Source organism: Dermacentor silvarum, chromosome 10, assembly GCF_013339745.2.
Source record: "Dermacentor silvarum isolate Dsil-2018 chromosome 10, BIME_Dsil_1.4, whole genome shotgun sequence".
NCBI lineage: Eukaryota > Metazoa > Arthropoda > Arachnida > Ixodida > Ixodidae > Dermacentor > Dermacentor silvarum.
The window spans coordinates 18559854-18587627 of NC_051163.1; the positions used below are offsets into that span (position 1 = coordinate 18559854).

A 27774-nucleotide genomic window follows, 5' to 3' on the forward strand; every position below is an offset into this window, starting at 1 on the left:
ACTAACCCTCACAGATTCCTTGAAGAATTTAACATGTACTTTTGATGTCGTTTTATTTTTGTACATTTGTTCTTTCTGCCTTTGTAATTTTTTTTTCTTTTGCGCGTGTATCCGTGCATAGCGCAATGACCTGTGTGTCACCACCTTCATCATTTCTTGGACCTTATGACAGCATGCCATGATCTTTTATCTTCTTTATTTTTCGTTGTTGATTTTTCTGTTTTATGTAAAGTGTTCCTTATCTAATGTGTACGTAAGTGTTCTTTTTATGCCTCTCCATTCTACATTGATGTAAAGCCTTGAGGGTACAATAAATAAATAAATAAATTAACAGAACGCAGATCACCTTCTATAATAATGTTACGGGGATTATTTAATTACCGGTAAACGGCTAGCGCTTGCCTAGTCAAGACTGCACAGAGAGCATAGGTTCCAGCAGGTTTCAGTCCGACAGAAGAGCCTCTGATCCAGCCCCACTACAACGTCTTTGTATTTGCCATTGTTCGTGACAATACAATCCCACTGTTTTCGTTTATTTTTTTTTTGCAAACAACGAAGAACCAGCCAGCTGTGAAAGCGAAACACATACCTATACTTCCCGTAAGTCTTGATCCAGACGGTTTTAAATGGCGACTCGTCGAGCGAGCAATGCTTTTTCACTTTCAAGGAGTATTGTCATGACATTTACGACTTGTCATTTTTTGATGTTAAATGGCGATGCAAGCCCTATAAACATAAAAATAAAATTAAAAAATACTGGCATGCGCCAGAGAACCATAAATTGTTACTACAATACTTGTTTACACGAACCAGTATCGGTTTCGGTACCCACGAGGTGAATGCGTCGTGACGTCATAACACATCGATCCACTCCATTCATGTGATCGATGAGGCTCCCACGCACGAGCGTAACCAAAAGAGACACGCGTGCCGAAGTTTTTTTTTTGTTTTTGTTTTTTTAGCCTTAGTGATACATGACGTCAGCAAATGTTTTTATGTGTCATGACGTCACAATAATGCCAACGACACGAGGTATGGCCTTCAGAAACCAGCCATAGTGTCATATTAAAATATTTTGTGAGTGCCTCCCAAATACTTTCCAAGTGTCATCTTTCTATGTACAAGAAACGTGGAGTAAATTCTGCAACTTCGGAAATAAGTGTCAGTACTGCTTTAACCTCGTAAAACCGTGTTGCCATTCTCTCCGCCACATTACACACTCGTCACCCTCACTTGATCAGGGATGCTATTCCGGACATTGCCGAATTCCCGCATTTGTCGACTTCGCCATTTTGTTAGCTCCGATTGGCTCGCAGGGCTGCTACGGCTTCTCTGATTGGCTCAAAAGTGCCGCCACTCGAGAATTCGACCAAAATGGCGGAATTTGACCTGAAGCATAGACTAGAATAACACCCCAGGACTCACCATGATGTCTCTCGCCGTAGCCGAGGCTTCCTCGACGAAGCTGGGGCGCCTGGCCGCGTCCAGAAGTTGCTGGGGCGGCGCCAGGGGTCGCAGGAAGCGCGGCACGAAGACCCACTTGCCCGAGGCGTCCATGGCGAGCGCCTTGACGAAGCGACGAGGGTAGCGGGACTCGAACGAGCTCTGCCACTCCTCGGCTTGCTGCACCAGCTGCGGGGGCTCGCTGCTGTCGCACTAAGAGAGCGAAGAAGAAGAAAAAAAAGGATAGGGCATATCGGCAAATCCTGCCGTGTTTTGAAGGCAAGGTCTACATAGCTGACTACGGCAAACCAGTTATGCGGCATCCCTCAAGGTGGAAGAAGTAACATGAAAGGGAAAGAAATTGTGGTCCACCCGAATGTAGCGTGACGCTACATTCGGGTGGACCACAATTTTTACCTTCCATAGCTGACTATACAGAGAGACTATATGGCTTTCATAGATTATGAAAAGGCATTTGATTCAGTAGAGATACCAGCAGTCATGGAGGCATTGCGGAATCAAGGTGTTCAGGAGGCATACGTGAATATCTTGGGAAATATCTACAAAGATTCCACAGGTACATTGGTTCTCCACAAGAAAAGTAGAAAGTTACCTATCAAGAAAGGGGTCAGGCAAGGAGACACAATCTCGCCAATGCTATTCACTGCATGCTTGGAAGAAGTATTCAAACTCTTTGACTGGGAATGTTTAGGAGTGAGGATCAACGTCGAATATCTCGGCAACCTTCGGTTTGCAGATGACATTGTCCTGTTCAGCAACAATGGGGACGAATTACAACAAATGATTGAGGACCTTAACCGAGAAACTGTAAGAGTGGGGTTGAAGATTCATATGCAGAAAACGAAGGTAATGTTCAATAGCCTGGCAAGGGAACAAGAATTCAGGATCGCCAGTCAGCATCTAGATTCTGTAAAGGAGTACGCTTATCTAGGTCAATTATTCACAGGGGACCCTGATCACGAGAAAGAAATTTACAGAAGAATAAAATTGGGTTGGAGTGCATACGGCAGGTATTGCCAAATCCTGACTGGGAGCTTACCACTGTCGCTGAAAAGAAAAATATACAATCAAATTGCATTCTACCGGTACTAACATATGGGGCAGAAACTTGGAGTTTAGCAAAGAAGCTCGAGAACAAGTTAAGGACCGAACAAAGAGCGATGGAACGAAAAATGTTACACCTAACGTTAAGAGAGAGGAAGAGAGCGGTGTGGATCAGAGAGCAAACGGGAACAGCCGCTATCCTAGTTGACATTAAGAAAAAAAATAGAGCTGGGCAGGCCATGCGATGCGTAGGATGGATAACCGGTGGACCATAAGAGTTACAGAATGGATACCAAGAGAAGGGAAGCGCAGTCGAGGACGGCAAAAAACTAGGTGGGGTTATGAAGTTAGCGAATTTTCAGGTGCAAGTTGTAATCAGCTAGCGGAAGACAGAGGTAATTGGAGATCGCAGGGAGATGCATTTGTCCTGCAGTGCACATACATATAGGCTATTGTTGTTGATGATGATACAGAGAGATAGATAGATAAATGGAGAGGAAAATGCGGGGAGGTTAAACCGAAGAGATTCTGGTTTGCTACCATGCACTGGGGGATGGGTAAGGGGAAATGAAAGATGGAAAGTATAGAATATATTTTCGTGCATTTGCTTTTTCTCTAAGCTGACTAAACGCGGGGTTGGCGTATCTGGGATGTCATGATTCTAAACACTTCAAGAGAAGAAAAAAAATTACTCCATCTCCCGCTAAAGGGAACCATGTGTGGATGCGAAGCAGCGGGGAGATGGTTAGCTTGAGCGGGAGATGGTTTCGCGGCAGCGGCCCGAGCACTCATCGCGGCGCTGCACAGGAGAGAGAATGAGGCGCGCGCGCTCCGTCATTTGCATACCGCCGAACTACCGTGGCGCCCCCAGCGGAGTATGCAGCTGTCGCACCACCTGTCGTGCGCGCCGCTCCGGATTCCTAGAGGAGACAAAGGGGGGAGCGTAGGAGAGGATAAAGAGGGGGAGGGACGCGCATGCGCTGTGGGGGTGTGGCACGCGGGAGCCGCTCCGTAGAGGATTCCTAGAGGAGAGAAAGGGGGGAGCGTAGGAGAGGAGAGAGAGGGGACGCGCATGCGCTGTGGGGGTGTGGGACGCAGGACGGACGGACAGAGCCGCCGGCAAGAAATGCTTCGCATTTAAAAAAACGACCCTTTCGAATCTCCAGAGCGTTGTAGCGAGCCGGAAAAAAAGAAAAAATAAAGATTCCAAAATGTAGGTCTCAACGTGATAGGAGGCTATAATTACTTGCAGATAATGTACTAACATGCGGGCGTAATTAGCGCCAATATAGTCGAAAATTACCATTGCACTATACCCCTGTAAAGGGTGCACCGCTGTAGACATAGACAAGTTGAGGCGAAGCCGCCGTACTGCACACTTTTGGGGAATGGAGCGAGTTCGATTGGTCTAAGTTGGGCTCGCACGAGGCAATGGTGTAGAGGTAATGGGTTGGTGGAAATTGATGAATAATATATCTTTCAGGGCGCGAAGCAAGCTTAGTTGACAGATTCCCATTTATGGTAAACTGACACCTGACACCACTTCCACACACACACACACACACACACACACACACACACACACACACACACACACACCACACACACACACACACACACACATTATATATATATATATATATATATATATATATATATATATATATATGCGTGTGTGTATTATCTATCATTCTATATAAATTCCTAAATTCCCGCGGTGGCACATGTAGACGTAGAGACGTAATTCACAGCGCAAAAAAAAAAAAAGGAAGAGCACGCCCCATGCCATAATCGAGCCAGCGACCGTCACCTTCACATAATCATGGAGTTTGGTCTCACGGCCGCCAAAGTCATTCGGCGACACTTCCGCACGATCACGACGCACACTCACCCGCGCCCTGAGCACCTCCGGCGACTGCAACCCCGGCTCCACCGTCATGTAGAAGGACACGTAGGTACTCGAGGCAGGCGCGTCCTGGGCCGGGGACCACGGCTTCACCTCGTGCGCGTAGCCCAGCAGCACCACGGGAACGTCGACCCTGAACGTGCCTTCGATCTGGAAGGCAGCAGCAATTACCACATGGCTCGCGTTAAGGAGACACTTTAAAGAGAACAATCAGTTGAGCTGTATTAATAAATTCGTCCTGCAGTGGACATAAAATATAGGATGATGATGATGATGATGAATAAATTACCCTTCAGCAATACCGAAAAGGCCACTCTAATCGGTGAGTGTATATTTTATATGCTGTAATTAACCTAAGATGTAATAATAATAATAATAATAATAATAATTATTATTATTATTATTATTATTATTATTATTATTATTATTATTATTATTATTATTATTATTATTATTATTGATTGATTGATTGATTGATACGTTCGTTCATTCATTGACTCACTGATTGAGTGATCGACTGACTGATTTCTGGATTGATTGATTGTATTGGTAGGTCGGGAAAGACGCACGATCTAAAGACAATTGGCGACGTCGGTTTGAAGTTTCAGCATTCAGTTCCCGACTCAATTTCGAGAACCTTTACCAAACCACAACGGCCCAAATCCGAAAAAGAAAAAAAAATACTTTGAAATCCATGACGTCACAATGACATACAGGAGCTAGAGTTTCATTGCGAAATTTAAAGCAAATTGAGCTTTGGCCTTCATTTTCTTTTCTAGCAATCAAACACTTACAGGGGAATTAACAAAAAAGTCTAAACTGATTAAAAGTTTTACTTCAGTGCTCCTCTGTGTCAGGGAAAGCCACTTAGGCATACGTGTAGCTCTCACCGCCGGCGTATCTATTGCCGGACGTCACTGCCAATTAACGAATTCCAGCGGCTTCTCGGCCACGGCTACAGGATCCGCACAAAGTGCCTTCCAGATGCATGCAAGACACGGCGGTCAGCCTTGTCTGTCGTTCGCGAGCCACTGCGGCGCCATTCGATGTTACGCGCAACACGCAAGTACACCCGCTCACCTTGGCGTTGATGTAGAGCGTGGAGAAGGGTATCTTGAGGCTGCCAAGCCAGCGCCTCTCCAGCCGCTGGTACACGGTACTGTGGCGCTCACGGTCGTCCTCCAGGAGGTCGAGCACCACTTCGTCGAACAGGTTCAGGTAGATCACGTCCTTCACCACTCCCTCTTCGGGACTAGCAAATGTGAGAAGGAAAGAAAGAACTGACCAATCGCCTGACTGATTTGTCGATACCCTCGCTGACTGACCGACCGGCTGTTTATTTGATTGACTGACTCACTTATGAATTGATTCGCTTATTAATGACCAACTAACTGGTTCGTTCATTGATTGATTGACTTACTGATTAAATTATTCACAGGCTGCTTCAGCGATTGACCGATGGACTTGTTCACTGATTGACATATTGGTTGATTGGCTCACCGACTTGATTGATTGATTAATCTTTGTGCGCGGAGAACTCACGTGATGGGAAGCCGCAGTTCCTGGTTCCATGTGGGGTGCGGTCCATCGGCGACAAAAGTTCGCGCCGTGCGTTGCTGGAACATCACCTCGACGAAAGGGCGCACCTGGTACTCCACCACGTCGTCCAAGATGCCCGAATAGGCTGCGCAGTCAGCGGTTCAGGCGAGCGATAATACCGATTGGCATCTTGCTGCGAGAACTGACTGTGACAGTCATACGCAGTTCTGTGGACGACTCACATACAAGAACCCTAATGGAGAATACCAAACCAAGCTAAATTTTCATATACAGGGTTTTTCTTTATTTTTTATTTTTTAGGCTTTACATAATTTTTACAAAAAGTCTATGAGCGTAGTGAACGTGACGTTTATGCAGAGAAGTTGCTAGGCAACGCGAACATACTTTGCGACTAACAGCCCAAGCTTGTAAAAAGCTAATTAACAAATAACTGTGAAGTTCTTATTACAACCTAAGGGAAGTTGTTTATATGTGAAATTTATACGCACATTTTGTTGCATCATATTTTGTTATTGTTTCTTAATCTTGAAAATCACACGTAATTCAGTGTGTATCAGTATCAGATTTCAGTATCAGATTCAGTACATATCAGTATCAGTATTATCAGTATGTATCAGTATCAGATTCAGTATGAGATTTCAACGCACAAACCAGGCAACATCAAAACCGTGTGTTATCACGGTAGACGGAAATGCCACGTGACGAAAAGCGCGTCAGATCACTGCACGTCGCTGCAGAAGAAACGCTTTTCCTGGCAAGCGTCTGCACCGACGTGCCATATCCGTATTTCTCTAGGCATGGTCACCTTTCAAACTTCGCCATGCCCTTGGTGAGCTTTGGGGTGATGGTAGTGTGCAGTTTTTCTTTTTTTTTTTGCGCTTTTCTTCACCATGCAGTGTGTTTGAAGCTGAGGAGGAAGAGCTGTTGGCAATAGGCGCGATAGAAAGGACGACGACCAGACGGATACGGCAAACACAGTTTCGAGCGTTTAGAACTGTATGCCGACACAATAAAAGTTGCAGGCCTTACATGAGTAAGCACGGTAGTTACAGTAATGCAGTGCCGCCTAGTCCAAGCGTGCACCTGCCTTTCTTCTCATTTTTCCGCTACACAGAGTACCAGGCCAGAGACAAAGCTCCTCCTGCCAACCTTGCTCCTTTTTTTTTCAACTTGGGAGACGCTTAAGCTTAGCCTTTAAGAGTAGAACGCGATAGCATTAAAGGGTCCCTGACTGCTGCTCACGCTTCCCGGCAACCTTCAGCTTATGCAACCGTAATCTTTACTGGGAAACACTTGCGGCGAACGCTATGCACGAAGGCGAGCTTTCTGGTTATTGTTTTTTTTTTCTTTCCCCAGCACGGCCGGCGCCGATGCTGCCGCGAACGCGCGGAGGCGTGCGCCATCTGAGTCGTGTTGCAAGGAACCGAGCAGCACACGCATCGTGCGCACCTCTGATTTGTAGAAACGTGCCGCGCGCCGCGCTGTGATTGGTAGAGAATTTTCGCTCACGGTCAACGCCGCCGACGCGCTGCTTTCTGCGCAACGGGGCCCTTAAAGCTATCGCTTGAAAATGTTCTCTTTCTGTGCCTTCTATGAGCTCACCGGTTGCCCTCGGCACCCTGTGCACGGAGGAGGCGTCGGGGTCCCTTCGCACGGGCACGTTGGACGCCCTGAGCACGGTGACCAGGATCTCGGCGTCGGCGGCCGCCGCGCTCTGGCCCGTCACGCGACGGCGCTCTCGGCGACTCGGACGCAGGGGACGCCGCCGCTTGGCCAGCTTCAGAAGGCCGAAGCCCAGGGAACTGTAATGCATTATTATAACCGTAATTTAATATTTATACGAATATTAAACTTTATTTCGGTTCGCAGAATACACTGCCAACCGAGGGAGCTAGGCTGCAGGCGTTTTGCAACGCCTGACGAAGGCCCCGTCTCCCGTCCGTAATTCAAACGCATGTGGTCGATAGGACGACTCGTCTTCGACCGCCGCTCCTTGACGATAAGACAAGTGCCCTTATCGAAACGTTGGCTCCTGCGACAGTGCCTTGTTCAACAATTATTGATCGAGATTTCTTTCAAGTATTTTCTTTTCGTATAGAATGGTCGGAATCGGCGATAGCATGTTAGCGTGTTACGCACTGGTCCACCGCAACAGGAAAGCCCCTACCAACATATATCCAGTTACGCCTGTCTTGCCTCAGCTGACATGCATCCTATGGCCGCATATTTCCTCCTTTCATCACACAATTATCTGCAGTCTACGACAGTGTTTTTCTTCACTTGACGCCCGTTCTTTTACTCTTAAGAGACATCCCGGTTATCTGCTCTGCACCTTACATGATCTAACTACCCCTGTTTTTCTTAATATCGACTTAAATAAAAGCTACGCGCGTTTGCTCTCTAAACGATGCGGTCGTAGTGTCTCTGAACGTCCTGCTTCTCATTTATCTCTCCATCGCTACCCGTACGCATTGGACGCTTATAAATCCCACCCATTTTAAGAGGAAAAAATAAAAAAAAGTCACTAGCAATTACGATACTCCCTAATGCGAAATTTGAGCGCAGCTCTATACGCCGCTACTGCCGCGCATGCGCGGCCGTGAGCGCCGTCTGGTGGTGCTCCAAGATGGCTTCCTCCACTTTCCGCCTCACGCTCTCTTCGCTATCGCCGTCTTTCCCCCGCTATCTCCCGCTGCGTTCCTTGTTCGCTCTTTCATCCTTCGCTGTGTTCGTTCGCTCAGTTACGCCGCCGAGGCACGCCGACGCTCAACGCAGGAACGAGCGCCTTAGAACTGCGTTCTGAAAAGCTAGACCCTAACGAATACAACGGACAAGCAGTAACTTCGAAGCTCACCCAATGAACGGCATTTTCTCCTCGATCACGACGTCTTCCAAAACCCTGTGTGACTGCGACTCGTACACTTGTCTCAAGACCTGCTCTCGCATCTGCAGAAGGGTAAAAAAAAAGGAAAGATGTTCAGTTTTTGTCAAAAAGTTCCAGGACCACCACACGTGTGAGTTTCACCTTGAACAAGCCTGCTCTAATTTCCACGTAGGCCGCATAGTTCGCTATACGCGGTGTCCAGACGAACGTAAGTCCGGCCTCCCGGTTTCTAACAAGTATAGGCTTAATAGGTCGTGTCCTCATTGTACCCCTCAACGACAAATTCCTCAGGATTACGGACACTAATCTCGAAGGTTATGCTTTTGCGTACTCTAGGTGCAGGAAGAAACGTCATGGCCGCCATGTTTTGATCACCTACAATGGTGCCTAAATGAAATGCGTTGAAGTGCCAAGCTTCAGGTTACTCCGTTTCACTATTCGTTAAAAAATAAAAAAAGTACACTAATGTAGGCAATCGCTAAGGCCTTATTCGTACAGCCATCATTTGCCTTGTCACGTCACGGCACCGGTTTTCGTCAGGGAGAGCATTTCCTCGCCGGTTCCTCCTGAAAAAAAAATGGCAGTTTCGCCTGAACGTTGAAGCACTGACTGCAAAAACAAGGTTGAGCGTTGCGCTTCAACTCCACGGACGGTGTTCTGTAATTACACGCGGTTGCGACACACGCGAGTGTGCCAAAATTTCTGGCACTCTTAAAAGATTTAAAACGCTGTGAAGGGCCTGTAATGACATCGCACGGACGCCTTCTACAACGCCAGCAAAGAGCCGCGCTAGTAAAATGATATCACTTTGACGTTGGAGCACTGACATTGTTTTGCACTTTCGGCGTTTTATATTTAGAGAAGATTTAAGATAAAAGACATGCGCTGTGAACGTTATGTTTCACGAGATTTCTTTGTCGTCTGCCATTCTCAAAGTTTTGAGGAACGACTTAGTGAATAACATAAGAACTGGCTTGAGCAACTTTGGGGGTTGGATAGTGTGACAGCCTAACTTGCATATACGGCATGTACTTTCACCTAAACGTTTATAAAGTCGCTTGTAATGTCGATGGCGAAAATTCGCCTGGAGTGTCCATATAATTGCTATCGCAATAAAAAAAAGCAGGCAGATCCCACGCCCTGTGGCAATCGATTTTATGCGAAGCAGTGTGCGGGGAGCCGACAAAGTTAACGAAACGACCATGAGAGTACAAAGACGTAGGTGGCTGTTTTATTACCTACATGACACGCATGTCATGACCTATCATTTATGTCTGAACCCATGTCAGTGGTTTTTGAGTGTTATTCTTTTTTCGCTGAGTCTTTGTCATTTTTGCTGAGTCATGCTTATGACTATTATTTCTGCCGTCAAATTTTAATGTTTCCATCACTTAGTGCCCACGTCTAAAATCATTTTAGGGATGTTTTAGTGTCAATCTTTCTTCGCTGAGTCAGTCTTTTTGCTGAGTCATGCTGATGACTATGACTTCTACCACCATCCTTTAGTGTTTCCTTCACTTAGTACCCACGTCCGAAGCCATTTCAGTGATTTTTGACTGTTAATCTTTTTTCGCTGAGTCATTGTCCTTTTTGCTGAGTCATGCTCATGACTATAACTTCTACCATCATCCTTCAGTGTTTCCTTCACTTAGTGCCCACGTCCGAATCCATTTCAGTGGTTTTTGAGTGTTAATGTTTTTTCGCCGAGTCATTTGTCATTTTTGCTGTCATGCTCATGACTATGACTTCTACTGTTATCCTTCAGTGTTTCCTTCACTTATTGCCCACATCCGAACCCATTTCAGAGGTTTTGAGTGTTCATCATCTTTCGCTGAGTCATTGTCATTTGTGCTGAGTCATGCTCATGAATATAACTTCTACTGTTATCCTTCAGTGTTTCCTTCACTTATTGCCCACATCCGAACCCATTTCAGAGGTTTTGAGTGTTAATTATTTTCGCTGAGTCATTGATTTTTGCTGAGTTGAGTCATGCTCATGACTATGACTTCTCCCATCTTCGTTTAGTGTTTCCTTCACTTAGTCCCCACGTATGAACAAATTCCAGTGGTTTCTAAGTGTTAATCTTTTTTTTCGCTGAGTCATTGTCATTTTTGCTGAGTCTGATCATGACTATGACTTCTACCATCATCATTTAGTGTTTCCTTCACTTAGTGCCACAGTCCGAACCTATTCCAGTGCTTTTTCAATGCTAATCATTGTCGCCGAGTCATTGTCATTTTTTCTGAGTCATGCCAGCAAAAATGTCACGACATTTATGTCATGATCTATCATTTATGCTCGCCATACACTGTTGCCATAATATGCCAATTTTGGTACCTACCAAGTTAACGAAACGACCATGAGAGCGCCAAGATGTAGGCGGCTAGATAGATAGATACTGTGAAAGTGGCAAATGTTTGCCAAGAAATGCTTCGCATTTAAAAGTCGACGTTGGCCCATGCTCCCAATGTAACCGGCATCCAGATATTAAGGCGATCTCTATGTTGCAAGGTCGCGTTGTGAGGTACAGAAGGTCACGTGACTCAAGGAAGGCCAGAAGCGAACCAAAGCTTGTCCAGCAATGTATGAGAGATGATTATAATTAGCAAAGTTAATTAATTATTGATTAGTAATTGGGATTAAGATGTATTATGGGCATTGATGTCGATCAAGGAGGACTAGGGTGGATTAAGGGCGATTTAGGTGAATGAAGGAGGATTAAGATGCATGAAGGTGGATTAAGGATGATTAAGGTGGATTACAGTAGGCTTTACAAGGCTTTCACCTTCGCGTCTTTTAGGCGATAGCTAAGGACACCTAGGATTTTTTTTCAGGATAAACTGGCGAGAAAACGCTCTTTCGTGGCGGACGCCGGAGCCTTGACGAGTTGGGGCGGAAGACGGCTGTGTGAATCATGTCTGACGCTTAGCCGCAGTGACTTTCGCAGCAAACAAAGGCACGGCGTAGTGCGATGAAACCGAAGAGCGAGCGAACGGCTCGTAATTTTATGTATTTGCCGTGATGGACAAGTCCCCTTTAAGGGATTTACTTCGATGCTGTAAGGGCCGCAAAGCAATCGCGTCGAAATTGAGTCGCGCTGTATGCAATGACCGGCATTGAGACTGCTTCTTCGCACTGAATAGACGGGCAATGCTACGCAGTTCCACGTTGGCTGATGTTAAGCAACAAGTGCATAATAGTGTCTGTTCTAAACCGTGGGAGAGACTCACCTCCTTGATGGCGTGCGACATCCGTGCCTGCCGAGCTTCGATTGGATCGTGGTGGCCTGTGAGGCTTGCCTTGCGGGTTTCCCTCGCGTAGATTTTCTGCGAGAAACAAAATGAAAACAGAAAAAATAGGAACGTGACGCCAAATACTTGAGGTCAAGCAAATATTATCTGCTTGTTTCGTAAGGCAATGCAGACTTATTTTGACAGCGGAGCTGTTCCTAGTCGAGCGTTGACGGCCGCCGTCACGCAGGAGCAGAGCTGGAGGGATCACGTGAACAGGAGAGGATGAGAGGCGCGCCGGGGGAGGGCAGGTCACGTTACCAGGGGAGGAGGAGAGGCACGCTGGGGCAGGAGGGAACAATGAGAGGGCACTCGCTGCAGGGAGGAGGCGACCACAGCGAAGCTGCGCATTCGCGGCCGCTTGGCTGGCCCGAGCGGCGCTACTTGCGGGGGATGGGACGTGTCGGCGTCGACGGGCGACGGCGTTCTTAGCGCGTTGCGGCGGGTGGGACGCGTCCACGGGCGACGGCGTTCCTAACGCGTTGGGTGGGATGGGACGCGATCTGTCGAAACAGCGACGATGTGGTCGTTCCTTCGCTCTAAAACGAAGACTACCGCAGCGAAAAGAAACATATGCGACAATCGCAGAAGCAGAACGCCCACAGCGCTGCTTTTCGACAGATTTCACTTCGTGGAATTGACTTCATTTTTTTGAACTAAGCTTTCTTTGCCAACTCCCCCCCCCCCCCCGCATTTTGGTGTGGGTCGTCGGTTTTTTGGTTCCTCGGCTGGCAGACACGCAAGGTACACTCCACGACCGACGATGCAGTGCCAGTGAGCCCACCTCCGTTCTGCGTAATCAAACAGTAAACACAAAATGAAACTTGTACATATGATATCGGCTTTTGGGTATCTGTACAGCACACAAACCTTTTAATGAAGTTGCGCATCATATTTAACGACGGCGTTGACTTTTCTACAATTCTCACATATCCAATGGCCCTTTCTCGGGCCATTGGATATGTACCATGGGTGCGCGCGCTGATGCTCGACCAATCCTCCGGAATTGTTGTGTGCCGCTCTGACAGAAGAGGTATAAAAGTCTTATATGTGTTGAGATTCCTGACCAATCCTCTACAGTGGTCATGTGCAGGCGCGTAGCCAGGGGGGGGGGGGGGGGGGGGGGGCTGATGGGGCTTCAGCCCCTCCCCCCCCCCCCCCGAAATTTTTTCGTGCAGGCATGCACCGCCGACCAAAACAACCACCGGCGCCGGTAACCATTTTGGATTTTGTCTACAATGTCTTTTTCACGCTCGAAAAGACATTTCGGCACCAACATTGCCAACTAGGGATAGATTTCGCGGCAACGCCTTTGCACCTGGAGTTAGATAACGCAAGGAGCCCCATCCGAGCACAAACTTTCAAGGGCTTTTCGATAGCGAGCGGGCGCGTTGCGGCATCTCGCAGCGGCCGCGGAATCTACGGAGCGCATGGATTTCAATTTCATAACTTTATAGGTATAAAGTTCTTATAATCTTTTGACGCGAATGGTGCACCGACATTTCCAAAGGCGTGCTTTAAATTTTCAATTCTGGAACTTTATCGCTTTAAAGTTCTCATTAACTTGGGCCAACATGCGCGCACTGGAGCCTTCGTGTCCAAGCCATTCCAGAAATGGAGGCACGCGCTCGCAATCTTCCACACAGACGAAAATACTAAATATCACCGTGACTGTCAGCTGGCAGCTGATAATTTTCTCCAAACATTTTCAGCAAGCGCGCCCTATGTGTGGGAATGTAAAATAAGAGAAAACAAAAGAAAGTTAACGGCCTATTATTGAGGCAGTTCATTTTTGCAGGCGACAAGGTCTGGCTCTCCGTGGCCATAGGGACAGTGGTCCTATGGATTTAAGCAAAGTCCCCGCTGAAAATACTGGCATTTTCAACGCGCTTCTTCGCATGCGAGCTGATTGTGGAGATACATATCTGAAGAACCAATTGGAAAGTTTCCCCAGTAATGCCTCATATTTAAGCCCAGATGTACAAAACCAAATTATACAAATTTGTGGTGAAGTTATCAAAGAAAGCCTAGATGCAAAAGTAAACGCTGCAGGCTGCTTCTCCATAATTGCTGACGAAACGACGGATATTGCTGGAATCGAACAGCTTACTGTTTGTGCAAGGTACCTAAACAAGGATGCCAACGACATCGAAGGAGTGTTTTTAGGTTTTAGCACCGTAATAGATGCCCTCTCTCATCCCGACTGCAGGTTCTATGTAATTGTGTACAAACTGCTGCAGATTCTAGTCACCCTTCCACTGCCAGCGGAGAGCGAATATTTTTTAACATGAGATTACTAAAGAACTACTTGCGCTCTACAATGTCTGAGGAACGCATGGATAGGCTGGCGCTTCTATACGCCCACAGAGACGTCGGCATGAACGTGTCCGAAGTCATTGACCGCTTCGCTAAACTTCCCCGCCGAGTGAAGTTTGTCATTTAGATAGCGAAGCAGAAAAAATCAATCAAGTATAAAGCTCTATTCCATCAGGTCCATAAACTCGTAATTATGAAAACGTATGACTGCATTCATTAGCTTTTAAAACCGCAGAACGTTTTGCCGTTTATTTTAACAGTTAGCATCATGATCACAATAGGTGACCCGTAAAACGAGCAATCGCAGGGAATTGTGGGGCGCGCCGTCTGCTAGCAGCTTCCGGTTCGATGGACGGTGCGGCGGCATCGGCGGCATGCCCGGCGCACGTGTTTTTCTACGAGGTTTCAACTGTCAATCGTGCGAAGCTTTCCGTCCGCTTCGTCGACCAGCAATGTCGTACCATCCACGCAGTTGATTTCAAGGTTTCAGTTCACTCTGGGCGCGATGATGACGAGCCAAGAAAGGCAAGAATACGCTTTTATTCATAAACGAACTCTGGTTCTCGTTTCAGCAGCCTTTTTTTTTTTTTTTTGCGAGGTTTAGCTCTGCGACATTTACCGCTGCTTGGGTCGCTTACTGCTCTGCCTGCGGGTCAGTCAGAAAGATGAAAAAGCTATCTTTATCCAATAATTTATCAAGCGTACAGAAGCATTACTTAGAAAATCGGGTGCTGAGGCGATGCCTATAGTAGCCTGCAGTAAATACTGCCCTGTGATCGTCGCTGCAACCGATATCGTCAGTAATGGCGCAGTTAGCATAATTAGAAAATGAAGTGCTGAAAATGTTTGAAAACTGCGCGCTGTCAACGGCATTTCTTGGTCGAAATTCGAGGTTCATTTCGAGTGGTACGTAGTTAGAAGTTTTCGCATTTTTGTCATCAATATGGGGAAAGGGCCGTATCGCCGACATATTACGGCTGCGCATTACCTCTAGTGGTGTTCAAGGAACTAAGGTGGGCTAGTTTTTTACGAGTATTATGTATGTATCTCGCTGTGTCCCGTTTAAGTTTGCGCCGTAAAACCATGTTTCATAATACATCTATATGTGCATGCGAGTACTGAAATAGTTATTGTTGTTTGAGTCAAGATTAGAGCAAGAAATATCTTGGGGAATCATTCCGTGTCGGCCCTTACACAGCTCATCGCCACCTGATAAGTGGCACTGTACGTTCATTTTCTTTTTGTTCACTGATGGTTCAGTTTTGGAAGCGGCAGCCATGCTGATGCTTGTACACAGCTGACTAAGCAAGGGATGCAGCAAGGCAGTAGTTACATGAGTTTACCTTTAACGCTTGAATTTGAGCAGCCAACGGCTGAACAGCCGACCATGGTTTTGCTAGGCGCCTGTAACCGGGCAATTTTCGAATGTGACAAAGCCGAACTGCAAGCGCATCAATACGCTTCAACGGCGAAGCGGTGGCCTTTACGTTTTTCATATCAGCTGCGTGCACGGCTTTGCTGGTTTCGAACTGAACTTCGTTCTATCTAAACTTCGTGTGAAACGCGGAAACATTGATACCAATTATTTCTGCCACAATTTTTTGGACATACGAATATATTCTTTTACGAAAAAATACATATTTTACTTGACAGTAATTCGTTTGCAGCATCATTGTATACACAATTGCATTGGCAATGGCAATGCAGTTATTGTTCATGTATTTGATCCCTCGACAAATTCAATGAGGAGGCCATGCTGGAACGTGAGCCCCCCCCCCCCCCCCTCCCCCCCCCCCAAACAAAATTTCTGGCTACGCCACTGGTCATGTGCCAATATGACAGAGGAAGTACAGAAACCTTAAATGTGTTTATATGCGTTGCGTACTTTGTGCATACACCTGTGGTCATCATTCTTACCTCCACAAGCATCATATACTGTTATCCGTACTCATGATATCTCTGCGCTGATGTCTCACAAATCTGCAACCGCCTGAACTGTTTGCATTTTGCCATAGCTCGTGAACGGTGCAGTGCATGAGCATAGACATTCCATTAGATTACACGTTGCGTAGGAGAGGGACAATTGTACGCATCGTATTTAGTTATATAAAATTTAGTTTACCCCTTCACTTAGGTTCCAACATGGGTATTGAATCTGCACAATGTTTCTTAAATCAGCTGTAAGCATCATTGAAATTTCTCTCTTTAACCCTGTAATTCCCAAAGTATCGTACATACTGCGCTATTTTATACCTCAAAATTTTGGTCTAAGCGAAGGAAACTTATCGCATATCCTGTATACAAGTTTAGCAGTTGTGTATAGTTCAGCAAATTGATTAACAATTAATAAATAACTATACATAACTCAAATAAAAAAAGCTTTTTCGCAGAAATGCACACCCGTGAGTCAGCAAAATTATACAGACCACAGGCTCGCCAAGAATGACTGAATTTATTCGTAATTCAGACGCACAAACAAAAATTGACGAATGCACTGGATTCAAGTTTAGAGCAGTCCTAAATTTCAAGCTACATTCATAGACGGTGAAGGATGTCGGCTTTATCGTGTAATGCTTGGTCCTTAAGTATGCGGTGTTTTTTTTTAACCATAGAGAATTTTTTTTAAATCGCCTGTGGCAAATAGTGTAAATTTAGTCCTGATGATGATGATGATGATGATGATGATGGTGATGATGATGATGGTGATGATGATGATAACTTATTGGCATCCCCTTTGAAACGGGCAATGACAAATAGTCATCTAGCCTGCATGAGTCAATCACGTATGTTGTACATGCTTTTCATTCTAGCATTTTTGTATACATCTCCTTAATCTTTTTTCTCTTCCTCAAAACTTCTCTATCTCTAACTTGTACCGCAACCTATATGCCTGTAACGAATTTGGTAATAGCAATCTCATCCCTACTCTTTTTTTTTTCCTGCACTCACTATCTTTTTGGCGCATGCACACCGTTGTCGTGAGGCTACATAAATGACGAGGCCCGCGCCCCTCAATAGTAGTTGTCTGACCGGCAGCACGGCACTCGCATTGGTGAACCGAAGACTCTGTCTTGCTGCATGCTGCGGACGGGATACAGCAAGCGATACCCACAGTGTCGACGGGATAACCATAATTGGTCCTCGCGGCGAAAGACAAGCGGAAGCCTATTTTTTACGTCTATTTGTTGCGTGCCGTCGCGATGAACAGCAAAAATGGGAAAGGCGAATTCGGGTCAAAGCGTGCGACCTGCGCTACCGTGTTATTAAGCTGGCTACGCAAGGTGCGCAAAACCCACAATGCTAATCCGTTAGCGTGCGTACGCAACCCATACAACCCCTCTTTGCGTTCTGCGCGCGCGCACTTAGGACTTTCGATCCTATACGTCCAAGGGACCCAAAGTTTTGTCTACAATAATTGAAGGTTGAGCGAGTCTACACGAACGCTCGATTGGCCTAACAGTGCGACGAAAGGCGGAAGCAGAAGACGACAGCACCAGCGCTAACTTTAAACCAACCATTACAAACTAACGCTAGCGTACGCGCTACTAAAACTATTTTAGGGGCGAAGCTCCTTATAGCGGCACCCGTTCGTCCCCATCGTAGTAGGTAGCCACGTCTAGTTTTATGAATTGCTCAATAGATGGCTTTGTGTGTCCGTATATGTATGTATACCCATATATACATATATATATATATATATAGTATAACCGGAAGCCGACTTCCGCTTCCGGTTCCGCTTCCGGTTCCGGAAGCCAGCTTCCGGCTTCCGGAGAACGCTTCCGGCGTTCTTAAAAAAAATAAATCCGAAAGTTGTGTCCGTAGCGCGGAATCGAACCAGGGACCCCTCGCTTCCGAACGCGCGGCGCTAACCACTACGCCACGAAGCGCACATAGACACACGCACCACGATGGCAATAAATACCCAACATTAACGAAAGGCCGCGTTTCTAGCGCGTTTCTAATGCGTTTGTGCTAGCGCGTTACGGCACGTGTAAGAAGCTGGTGTAAGACGCTGTGGCCTCTCCGCCTTACCTTCAACGCGTTTCGAACGCGCTGCCCAAGGCGGTGGCAAGTCAAGTTCAAGTCGAGGAGCGTTTATGAATACGGGGGGTATACTCTCTCAGCAGTCATATGATGGCGTCGGCAAACGCGGTGCACGTTCCGGTATGTGTAAATGGCTGCGTAAGACGCTGTGGCCGCTCCCCCTTACTAGAGAGTACTGCACGTTTCTAACGCGTTTGTGCTAGCGTCCCCTTAAGCGGGAGATCCGATGATTCCCTCCGGAGCTTCGCCCACTCATCATCATTCACCCCGTGGATATGCTGTGATTTTTGTTTTAAAGTAACATCCGCGGTTGCGCGCCCATCCTGTCCGTATCTTCTTGTGTTTCGGCGATGCGTGCTTGAAATCATCAATAGGAAAGTCGCGCGCATTATTCGAAGCCGTTAATTTTACCGAGGAGCGGCATTGTCCTCCGTATACCCCTACACCCTCCGACACCCTTGTCGCATGCGCAACAGCCGGAGCTCCCTCACCTCCATGAGCGAGATGGTGTACTCGTTGGTCATGAGCGGCACCATGGCGAAGTCCCGGAACTCCGCGACACCAGAATTCCGCAGCAGAAGCAGCGAGAACCGCGGGTTCCTCTCCAGCTCGGCCTTGTCGCAGAACTCCAGGCCGCCGCTGCCTTTGTCTCTTGCTGGAAGCATCTAGCGTGGGGAGACGGAGGACACATTAAGAATAGAAAGAGGTAAAGGATTGTCGATATCGACGATGAGGAGAGTAGAACAGGCAAAGAACGTAACGAGGAAGGTCTATCCAGACCATCTAGTCCAGACCTGGACTGCTTAAATAAACCTGAACGGCCTCGACATTAGATTTACATTCCCGTCGAGGGGCCCAATATAACATCGTATGACGTCCGTCTAGGCAACCTACGCAAAGTGATGCATTCCAGAGCTGTACTGATTAAATAAATCGTGTGTGGCCGGAACGGCCTCAACACTAGATTTACCTAGTTTAGAAGAAGTTGTTGTTGGGTGAGTTGGTGTATATTAGAAAACATTTTTTTTACTGCGCTAACAAACGACCACAGATAGAGCACGAAACAAGTTCAAGTTTCATGCTCTATCTGTGGTCATTTCTTAGCACAGTAAAAAAAAATGTTTGCTAGGTTTGCAGACCCGTCAAGAGCCCAATATAACATCGTACGACGTCCTTCTAGACAGCCTACACGAAGTCTGTAGGCATTTTTTTCTTCTTTTCTTTAAAGTTTAGAGAATGTCTATACAGAGCCTCACAGCCTCTACATTTATGAGCTCACACTTTTTGTCGACTGGTTGCTAGACATTACATTTATTTTATTTTATGTTATCACATTTTATTTTATTACATTACATTTTATTTTATTTCAACATTACCAGCAGCGCCATTATTGACATTATTCTGGGGGGCTCGAACCATCATAAAATGAGTCAGCAGCCCTCTGGCCAACCACATCTGCTGGCAACTTATTTCACTCACTTACATTCCTCGAGAAAAAAAATGAACGCTTAAAAATAGCTGTCCTGGAGGCGTGAGAACGGACCTTAAGTCCGTGGTCCATACATGACAAGCCATACGCCAAGAACCAGTCTGGAATTCGGCGGACCGTAACAGAATAAATGTGAAAAACTATACACCGAAGAAAATATACTTGTTACCAGTATTCGCCCACTGGCTCTTTGCGCACTCTTTATAGACAAAAGAAAAATGATGTAAGAAAACGAAGCACTCTACTATAGGTGTCAGTAGAGAGCCTAAACTCATTTTTGTTACTGATACGCAACATCACTCACAATGTGGCTTTTTAATTGTTATCTACAGCAGCAACATACTACGTCCAATTAGAGAATAACCTTGAACTAATTAGTGTGTATTCCAGAACTAAGACATATTTAACTAGCGCTAAAAGGACGTGGGACGAGAACGAGAAGCATACAAGGCCGGTGTACAAAAGACATGGAGTGAGAAAAAAAAAAGTCGCAGCTTCGCCCGAAAGGCGAAGTATCAATTGCGATAGCAAATTTACTAGTAGAGAGCTATACGGAGTAAGGATAGTAGTTTTATCGGCTGCATAAACTTGGACCCATTCGCTTACTAACAGAATTACCAAGCATGGCGTCAGCGCGCACAAGCAAACATGAATAGATCACACTCGATGACCGCACACAAGAGCTGTCAAAACGCTGACGCGAGCAAGCGCGCCAGCAGCTGCGAGTGAAGGTTCGTGCGGTCTATCGCTTCAACGGAAACTGAGCGGCGAAAGGCACAGTGCCTACAAAGGTAGGTGCCGTGTTGCAGATCGCTTTCAAGATACGGTGCGCGCGACCGCCCACCGCCGCGCAAAGCACAAGTACGCAGTTGCTCGCAGAGCAGTAGCCGCACCCCCTCCCTCCCGCGCTGCCTTCCCGCTTTCCTCTTTTCGCCTGCGAGATTCCAGTTCCCCTTGTGCCCGGTCGCAAGATACTCATTTGGTGCCGCAGCCTAACCGTCGCCTCCCCTCCCTTTCCCTCCCATCCCCCCACGGCCTTTCGCACGACGGAAGGAGTCGCGTTTGCTCTCCGCCGTGCATTCGCTCTCAGTGACGCGCGCTCGCGCGCTTTCACTCGCACATACAGGATACGGCGCGCGGCGGCGATTTTATCGCCGTTGGACGGCGACGGAATGCGCTTGCAATGTCCATAATAAAAAAACTGCGGCGATTTAGCGGTAAATGCGAGAGAAATGCCGTATAGCATTACGTCGCACTTTCTCGAGGTCCCGGATCCGTGATTTAAACCGCGTTCACCACAGTGCGAAGTGGTGTGCCCGAGCTCACTGGACACATGTCCTGCCTCTTCCATGAGCGATGTGCAACTGATGGTGGTCCTGAGTAGACCACCTGAGAAGACCACCCCGTCAGTTGATCCATACACTCTTCTAAGCTCTCCTATCCCCTCTCCACCTGTACTACGTGACCAGCTTCCCGCACTTCACATGTTACACTTTTTTTTTTCACTTTGACACTCTTAATGATAACGCATTAAAAAAGCTCGGCTTACCCCGCTGCCCTGCGGCTCCTGCGCCAGGGCTCTCAGTTTGGACCGGTTGAGGATGGTGCCGAGCCTTCCTTTCCCAGCCCTCCTCTGCGTGACGCGGGCGCTGCATTGGTGGTGGCAAACAAAGGAGACAAATCTAACTGCACTTCGCGTAATCATTATCATCATCATCAGCAGCAGCAGCAGCAGCAGCCTATCCTTTCTTTTTTTATGTCCACTGCAGGACGAAGGCCTCTCCCTGCTATCTACCCCGGTCTTGCGCTAGCTGATTGCAACTTTCGCCTGCAAATTTCCTCATTTCATCACCCCACCTAATTTTCTGCCGTCCTCGACTGCGCTTCCCTTCCCCCTTGGTACCCATTCTGTAACTCTAATGGTCCACTGGATATCTACCCTACGCATTACATGGCCTGTCCAGCTCCATTACTTTTTTTCCCTTAATGTTAACTAGACATTATAATACTTTGACTGAATACTGTGACTGGAATGACTTGCGGCAGCCATTGGTTCGATAGGTCTCTCTCTCTCTCGCACACGTACCGAGCGTTCAGGGCGGTGCCGGTGCGGATGACGACGTTTCGGCCGGCGGCGCTGTCCGTCCACGCAAGGCTGCAGGTGAGCTCGCCGCTGAGGCTCAGCCAGAGGGGACCTCCGCGACCCACATCGAGGCGGACGCCTTGGGGAAGCAAGAAAAGGAGAGGGTAGAATGGGGGAGGAGGTTAAGGAGAAATGAGTCTGGTGTGATGCCCTGCAAGGAGGAGAGAAAAGGTATAGGAAGTGTTCTCTTTCTTCCTCTCCTTTCTACATTAACTCGTTAGGGTTATGCGATAACTGGGTCAAGCCGACGCGCACAGGTTAGGCTTGTTGGCACGTAACGACAGAGTAAAAACTTATATTTCATACTGAAGTTATGCCGCTTGGCAGCAATAGCTAATAAAAAAAACGAGACGTGTACAGAGACACACGTCTTCCCCTATTACTCCCTCCTTGGGTGAAGCCATCCTCTCAAGTGACAGTATAAATCGTGTTGTCCTTTTAATTCTACTTGCGTCCGAGTTTGCACACCTGCCTTTCCATGTAGCTTTAGATTGCCCGTAAACATACCACAGTTTACGGAAGCGTAAACGTGTTACGGTTTACGGAATACCGGACACATAAATGCGTGAAGCTTAAATGATGATGGCGACGATTACGACGACCACGACCTTAAACACTGAAACGGGCTAGTGGCAGGTGCCACCAAGCTTGTTCTTGTAAACTTTCTGGTGATCTAATTTTTTTAAACAGTTCATTCGCTGACAGGCTACATTGATCAAAATGTGAAGTTAGCTTCACAACATGTTTTCTCTTTTTCTGTGACCCCTACCAGCCTTCTCTTACTGTAGCCTTCACCGCAGATGCGCTCGTATATCCCCTACGGTCACTAAAACCTAACGCCTCGGGCAAGTCAACTACCTCCACATTTATCGTTGGATAGGTACTCCGATATCCTGATACTCTTATAACTCGGCGCAGAAGATGCCCATCAAAACCGTCTGTCCTTTGCCACGTTTCACATAGGAGCTCCAGAGATAAAGCTTTATCTTTATATATCTCCCTAGATAAAGCTTTATCTAGGGAAGGTAACACTGCTAGGCTAACAATTGCGACCAAGTGATTGACCATGCGACACCGACCACAGCCGACGCCAGCGTGCGATGAGGACACGGTCTTCTCGCTGGCAAAGTCCACGGCTGAGAGGTGAGTGTTCGTCGTGGTCTGTTCGGCGTCCGGGACCTGGCACGGGCACGTCGGCCAGCTTCTGAGACAGCACACCCCTGGTCTCGTACACCTAGCAAGTGTATGTATTGGGTGCGGGAAAAGACAGAATGACATTGCTATTAGCAGTGCTATTTTAGCACTGCTAAAAAGTATCTGATGCAATTTAAGCATAATTGTTCCGTTTCTTCATAAATGTGACACATGTTCACTCTTAACATGATACTTAGTAGTGCAAAAACTCAAAATAAAAGATAACAGGTAAGAGGAAAGGAAAGACGAGCGCTAAGTATCATGTTAAGTAAACATCAACTCGCCCAAGAAGAAGTTATTCTGAAACACGTTACTTTGTTTAACTGTGGAAGTTAAACACTGTATTCTGTACTTATTAGTGTCTTTCTTTTCGTAATGTAAGGTGTTTGAGTGTATTCTTTAGTGTTTCTTTCCTATGAAAATGCTTTGCATTGCTGCTTAAAATGCTATTTATATTTTTTGGCCATTTAATTCTCTTGATAATGCTGTTTATTTACTTTGGTGTACGTGTCACCTTTTGATCTTGATTATGTGCACTTCGGTAGGCTGTACAAACGCCAAAGTGTATACTCGGGAGCCTGGAGGCTGGATCAAGCTAGTCAAGCTGCTTCTCAGCTTTTTCTCCCAGCATCCCTCATCTTCATGATGAAAAATAAAGGTGCCATTGTTATCATTACATAAACCTTAACCGCAATTGTGAGTACGCCATCTTTGCCCGCGGAAGTGCTCGCCGCACCAAGTTAATGGTTTGACCTAACAAGCGAGAACTATCGGGGAAACCGAGGTGCTCGATTTTCAGTAACAAAACCATATGGAGCCAGTAAACTGTTTATTTAATAAACTGTAGAAGCGACTGTAGACAGAGGTTAAGTTTCCGGTAAACTTTATGTCGTTAATGAAGAGAAACCGAAAATAAGACCGGGTGACAACTTTCGCCGCCGGGTGGGAGCGGAACCCAAGACTTCAGCGGCACGCGTACGATGCTCTGTAAATGCATTAGTACACCCATGTGAATGCGTGTATTTATAATCTAGTCTTGGGAGTGTTAGCCAGCGCCACTCGAAGCCCTGGCGGCGAAGGCGAAGCATCGTTTAAGCCACAGAGGTATCTTTACACGTGCTCTTAGGAGTACTAAGACTCTGTAATTTAGTGCATATTTAAGGAAATCGTGTAACTATTACTACGGTTTAATACAAAAATCTTCATTGAATACTTCTTCTGCATCGATTCCTATGAAGTGCGTTCTGCGGCTGAAATTAGTGGTGTGCGACGTCTCACCTCAAGGCTGATTGTCCTCGGGAACTGTAGGATTCGCAACGCAAATATCTGACCCCAAACCACCATGAACTCCTCGCCGAGTGGTCTGAAATGCATGGCATGGATTGAATCACGTTGCTTTTACGCGCAGTACGATGACGCATAACGTACCTCGTGTCCGTCTTGCAGACCTCCTTCTCGTTGAACATGATTCTGATGTGAACGCTGGTTTTCGCCACGTCTTGTCTCCGCTGCTGTTCTTCGCTGCCAAAAACAAAAACAAAACAACACAAACAAACAAACATCGGCAATTTCTGCCGGAAGATGCGACAACACGCAGTCATTGAGACACGGCTTGCGTCATGTGTGCCTGAAATTTACTTTTATTTATTTATTTCAACAGCTCTACCGCCAGGGGACGCTACGGAAGGGAGTGGTAACATAAAAATAGTGGGTAATAGTGAATACAGAAGAGACCAATCACAAAACACAAAAGAGCAGGTAAGTGTTGCCAAACAAAAGAAAACCTGTCAATAGCTGATTGAAAACTTAATTGCAGTACTTCTTGTAAATCTACTTCATTTCATTTGAAATGAATATTATCAGATAAAGGATAGATATCAAAAGATCAAAATATCAGATCAAAAATCAATAATCAGATCAAGAATAAATGCTCCATGAATCCACAAAAATCCTCACTTAACACGAAAACTCCGCTGCGAATGTGTAGTAGGACAGAAAGAGAAAGTAGTCATGCATACGAGACTAGCAAGAAATATGCAAAGGAAACCTTATACGCGTACTTAAAAAATAATACTTTGCTGTTGAAGCAAATTTAACTCTGGTCTTGGGAGAGGAACCCAGCACTACTGCCGTTCCAATGCAGTCGCTGTGCTAACTGAGCTTACCGGAACGGTTTCCTTCGTAACTTCGTATTACTGTCAGGTGGATGACGCTTTGTCGCTCGTGAAACTTTGTGCATTTTGTGAACTTCCACAAAACAAGCCTGGCAATGCGAGATAGTCGGTCAGACATACTTAGATTTATGCGCAGCGCAACACAGACCCAAGGCAAAAAGATTGAGGAAGCTACACAAGCAAATCGCTTACTCTCAAAGTAAGCGCTTTGCAAGTGTGTTGTTCCTACGCTCTTGTGTCCCTGTCAATGTTCGCGCTACACATCGTCCTGATGAAGTTTAGAGTACGACAGAAAACTATTTTGGGGAGAATAATCGAAAATTGGAAGTACAGCAAAACTTGCGGAAGTTTTTGGTGAAGCCGTCCTTCATTGAAATTATGGGCCGACTTCCCTGCCATGACGTTACGAACATTTACCAGAGGGATGTAGTATAATACAATACTTTGCACAGTGTTTAGTCATTACATCAAAGAGTATTTTTGGATGCAAAATAATAGGTGGTGCGTAACTTACCTGGGGCACTGGTGAACAGGTGTGGTTTTGCCTCGAGTCAGGTATGCCACGCATCCTAACCAAGTCATGCCCCACGAAAGAAAAAATAGAAAGGAAGAGAAATGAACGCGAGTAATGACATTTCCCGTCCAACATATCAGAGGCATTCATGCGAGATACGACAGCTGGGAGCATAGTGTAATGAACTTACCGTGAGTAAGCAACTTTCTGGGAGCTGTTAGTAACAAGAAACTCCTCGTTCGTACACTTCGTAATCAAGCTCCTCCAAATAAAAAAAGTGTAATTCGCCATATTAAAGCTTCTAAAGCAGTAACTGTCGCTGGCAGCGTGAAAAACACGCCAGTTCGGCGATTAAACTTCTCTACGCGAACGCCCGCGAGAGTAACTCACGATCAAGAATGCGCCGTGCAGTTACAGCTTTCAACAAAAAGAGCGCTTGTTCACTCCGACCTGACAGCGCCGATTAATCGGCGGACAGCTCAGACGTACCTGTCACCTCTCGTTGCTTCTCGACCCTCTGACGAACGAGTTCGGCGATTTCTGATTCGACGACGTCAGCCGGAGGGTCCGGCTTGTCCGCTTCCAATTCTTCACCGTCGACGCCTTCCCTCTGCTGCGAGTGTATCGAGGGGCGAATGTACGTAAAGAGCGAAACACACGTGCGTATATAGAGAAGCGTCCCGATCACTTGCACGACTATTCGATACCCAACAAAACGCGCACAACAAGTTTTCGGCAAGTTCGCACAAGTTCTCAACAGACTCTATCGCGTTACAACAGCTGTAGCGGCCCTGTCAACGATGCGTTGTCCGATGGGTAACGGATCTAATGGTTTTGACGAATATGCGCTACCCTCATGTGCTCCCCACGCGTACATAAAGTGGGAAGCCCTTTACATGTCCATGCGGTGCATCTAAAGCGGGAAGAACTCTAGGTGGGAAGCATGCAAGCAAAAGAGGCAAGCACACGCATGTGCTTCCGAGCTACCTAAAGTGTAAATCACGAGTACTTCAAACCCATTCGATCTGTAGGCGGTCGGGTCGGTAATACGGCTGCTGGCTGTCGCAACTACCATTAATCCCAATTTATGTTACCGACCCCGCCCCTACCTTGAGGCGTTTCTGTTGATGCCAGAGGTGCAGCTTCTTCTCATATTCCATCCACTGTAGTTGTTGGAGCAACTTCCTTAGTTCTACCTCTTCAGAAAACAGTTCCTCTTCGGTTGGTCCCTCCTGAGGTGTTATATATTCCACCTCTCTGTCGCTGTACCTTCTAAGAAAGCAAGAGAAAAAAAATGTGCTGATGCAACAGTAGCGGTAAACAAGCTCAAATGCCATTTTCGTTGTCCGGTAGCATTACGTACAAAAATATGTCAATGTCAAAAAAAAAAGAAAAGAAAACGACAATTGCAAAGAACTACGAAGCAACAATATAATCGAAGAGCATTACGATATGCTTTTTTGTTCTTTCGCAAAGCGGACTTGCGAAGCAACCTTGCCTAAGCAGCTAGCTGACTACTATACTTCATAATTATGCGAGTGGTTCTCAAAACACGTTGTATAACAACTTCAGCAAATATAGATGCAAACTCTTAGTTTGGAGAGGCGTCCGCTGTAAACCTAACGCACCTGATGGCCCACAAGAGTTTGTTCTGGTGTATACATTTCTAATAACTAAATATTTGTTTCCCTTACTTTTACGATCATCTTGTACGCTTGCGAACTTAGAAAGGGATCTCACAAGCATCTCCAG

At 46.4% G+C, this 27774-nt stretch overlaps 1 protein-coding gene across 1 annotated transcript in view; it reads right to left on the reverse strand.

The window, feature by feature from the left end:
* LOC119430900 (coiled-coil and C2 domain-containing protein 2A-like) overlaps positions 1-27774 on the reverse strand; it is a 38337-nt gene that overhangs the window by 9398 nt on the left and 1165 nt on the right. The window contains exons 3-18 of the mRNA XM_049657105.1: positions 27132-27294; positions 26512-26635; positions 26023-26077; positions 24763-24855; positions 24613-24697; positions 23220-23374; positions 22084-22219; positions 21547-21630; positions 19000-19173; positions 12089-12184; positions 8829-8920; positions 7577-7776; positions 5957-6098; positions 5495-5666; positions 4400-4564; positions 1426-1656 (exon numbers count right to left, since the gene is read on the reverse strand). Of these exons, the coding sequence (XP_049513062.1) occupies positions 1426-1656; positions 4400-4564; positions 5495-5666; positions 5957-6098; positions 7577-7776; positions 8829-8920; positions 12089-12184; positions 19000-19173; positions 21547-21630; positions 22084-22219; positions 23220-23374; positions 24613-24697; positions 24763-24855; positions 26023-26077; positions 26512-26635; positions 27132-27294 (2167 nt within the window). The remainder of the gene's footprint in view (positions 1-1425; positions 1657-4399; positions 4565-5494; positions 5667-5956; positions 6099-7576; positions 7777-8828; positions 8921-12088; positions 12185-18999; positions 19174-21546; positions 21631-22083; positions 22220-23219; positions 23375-24612; positions 24698-24762; positions 24856-26022; positions 26078-26511; positions 26636-27131; positions 27295-27774) is intronic.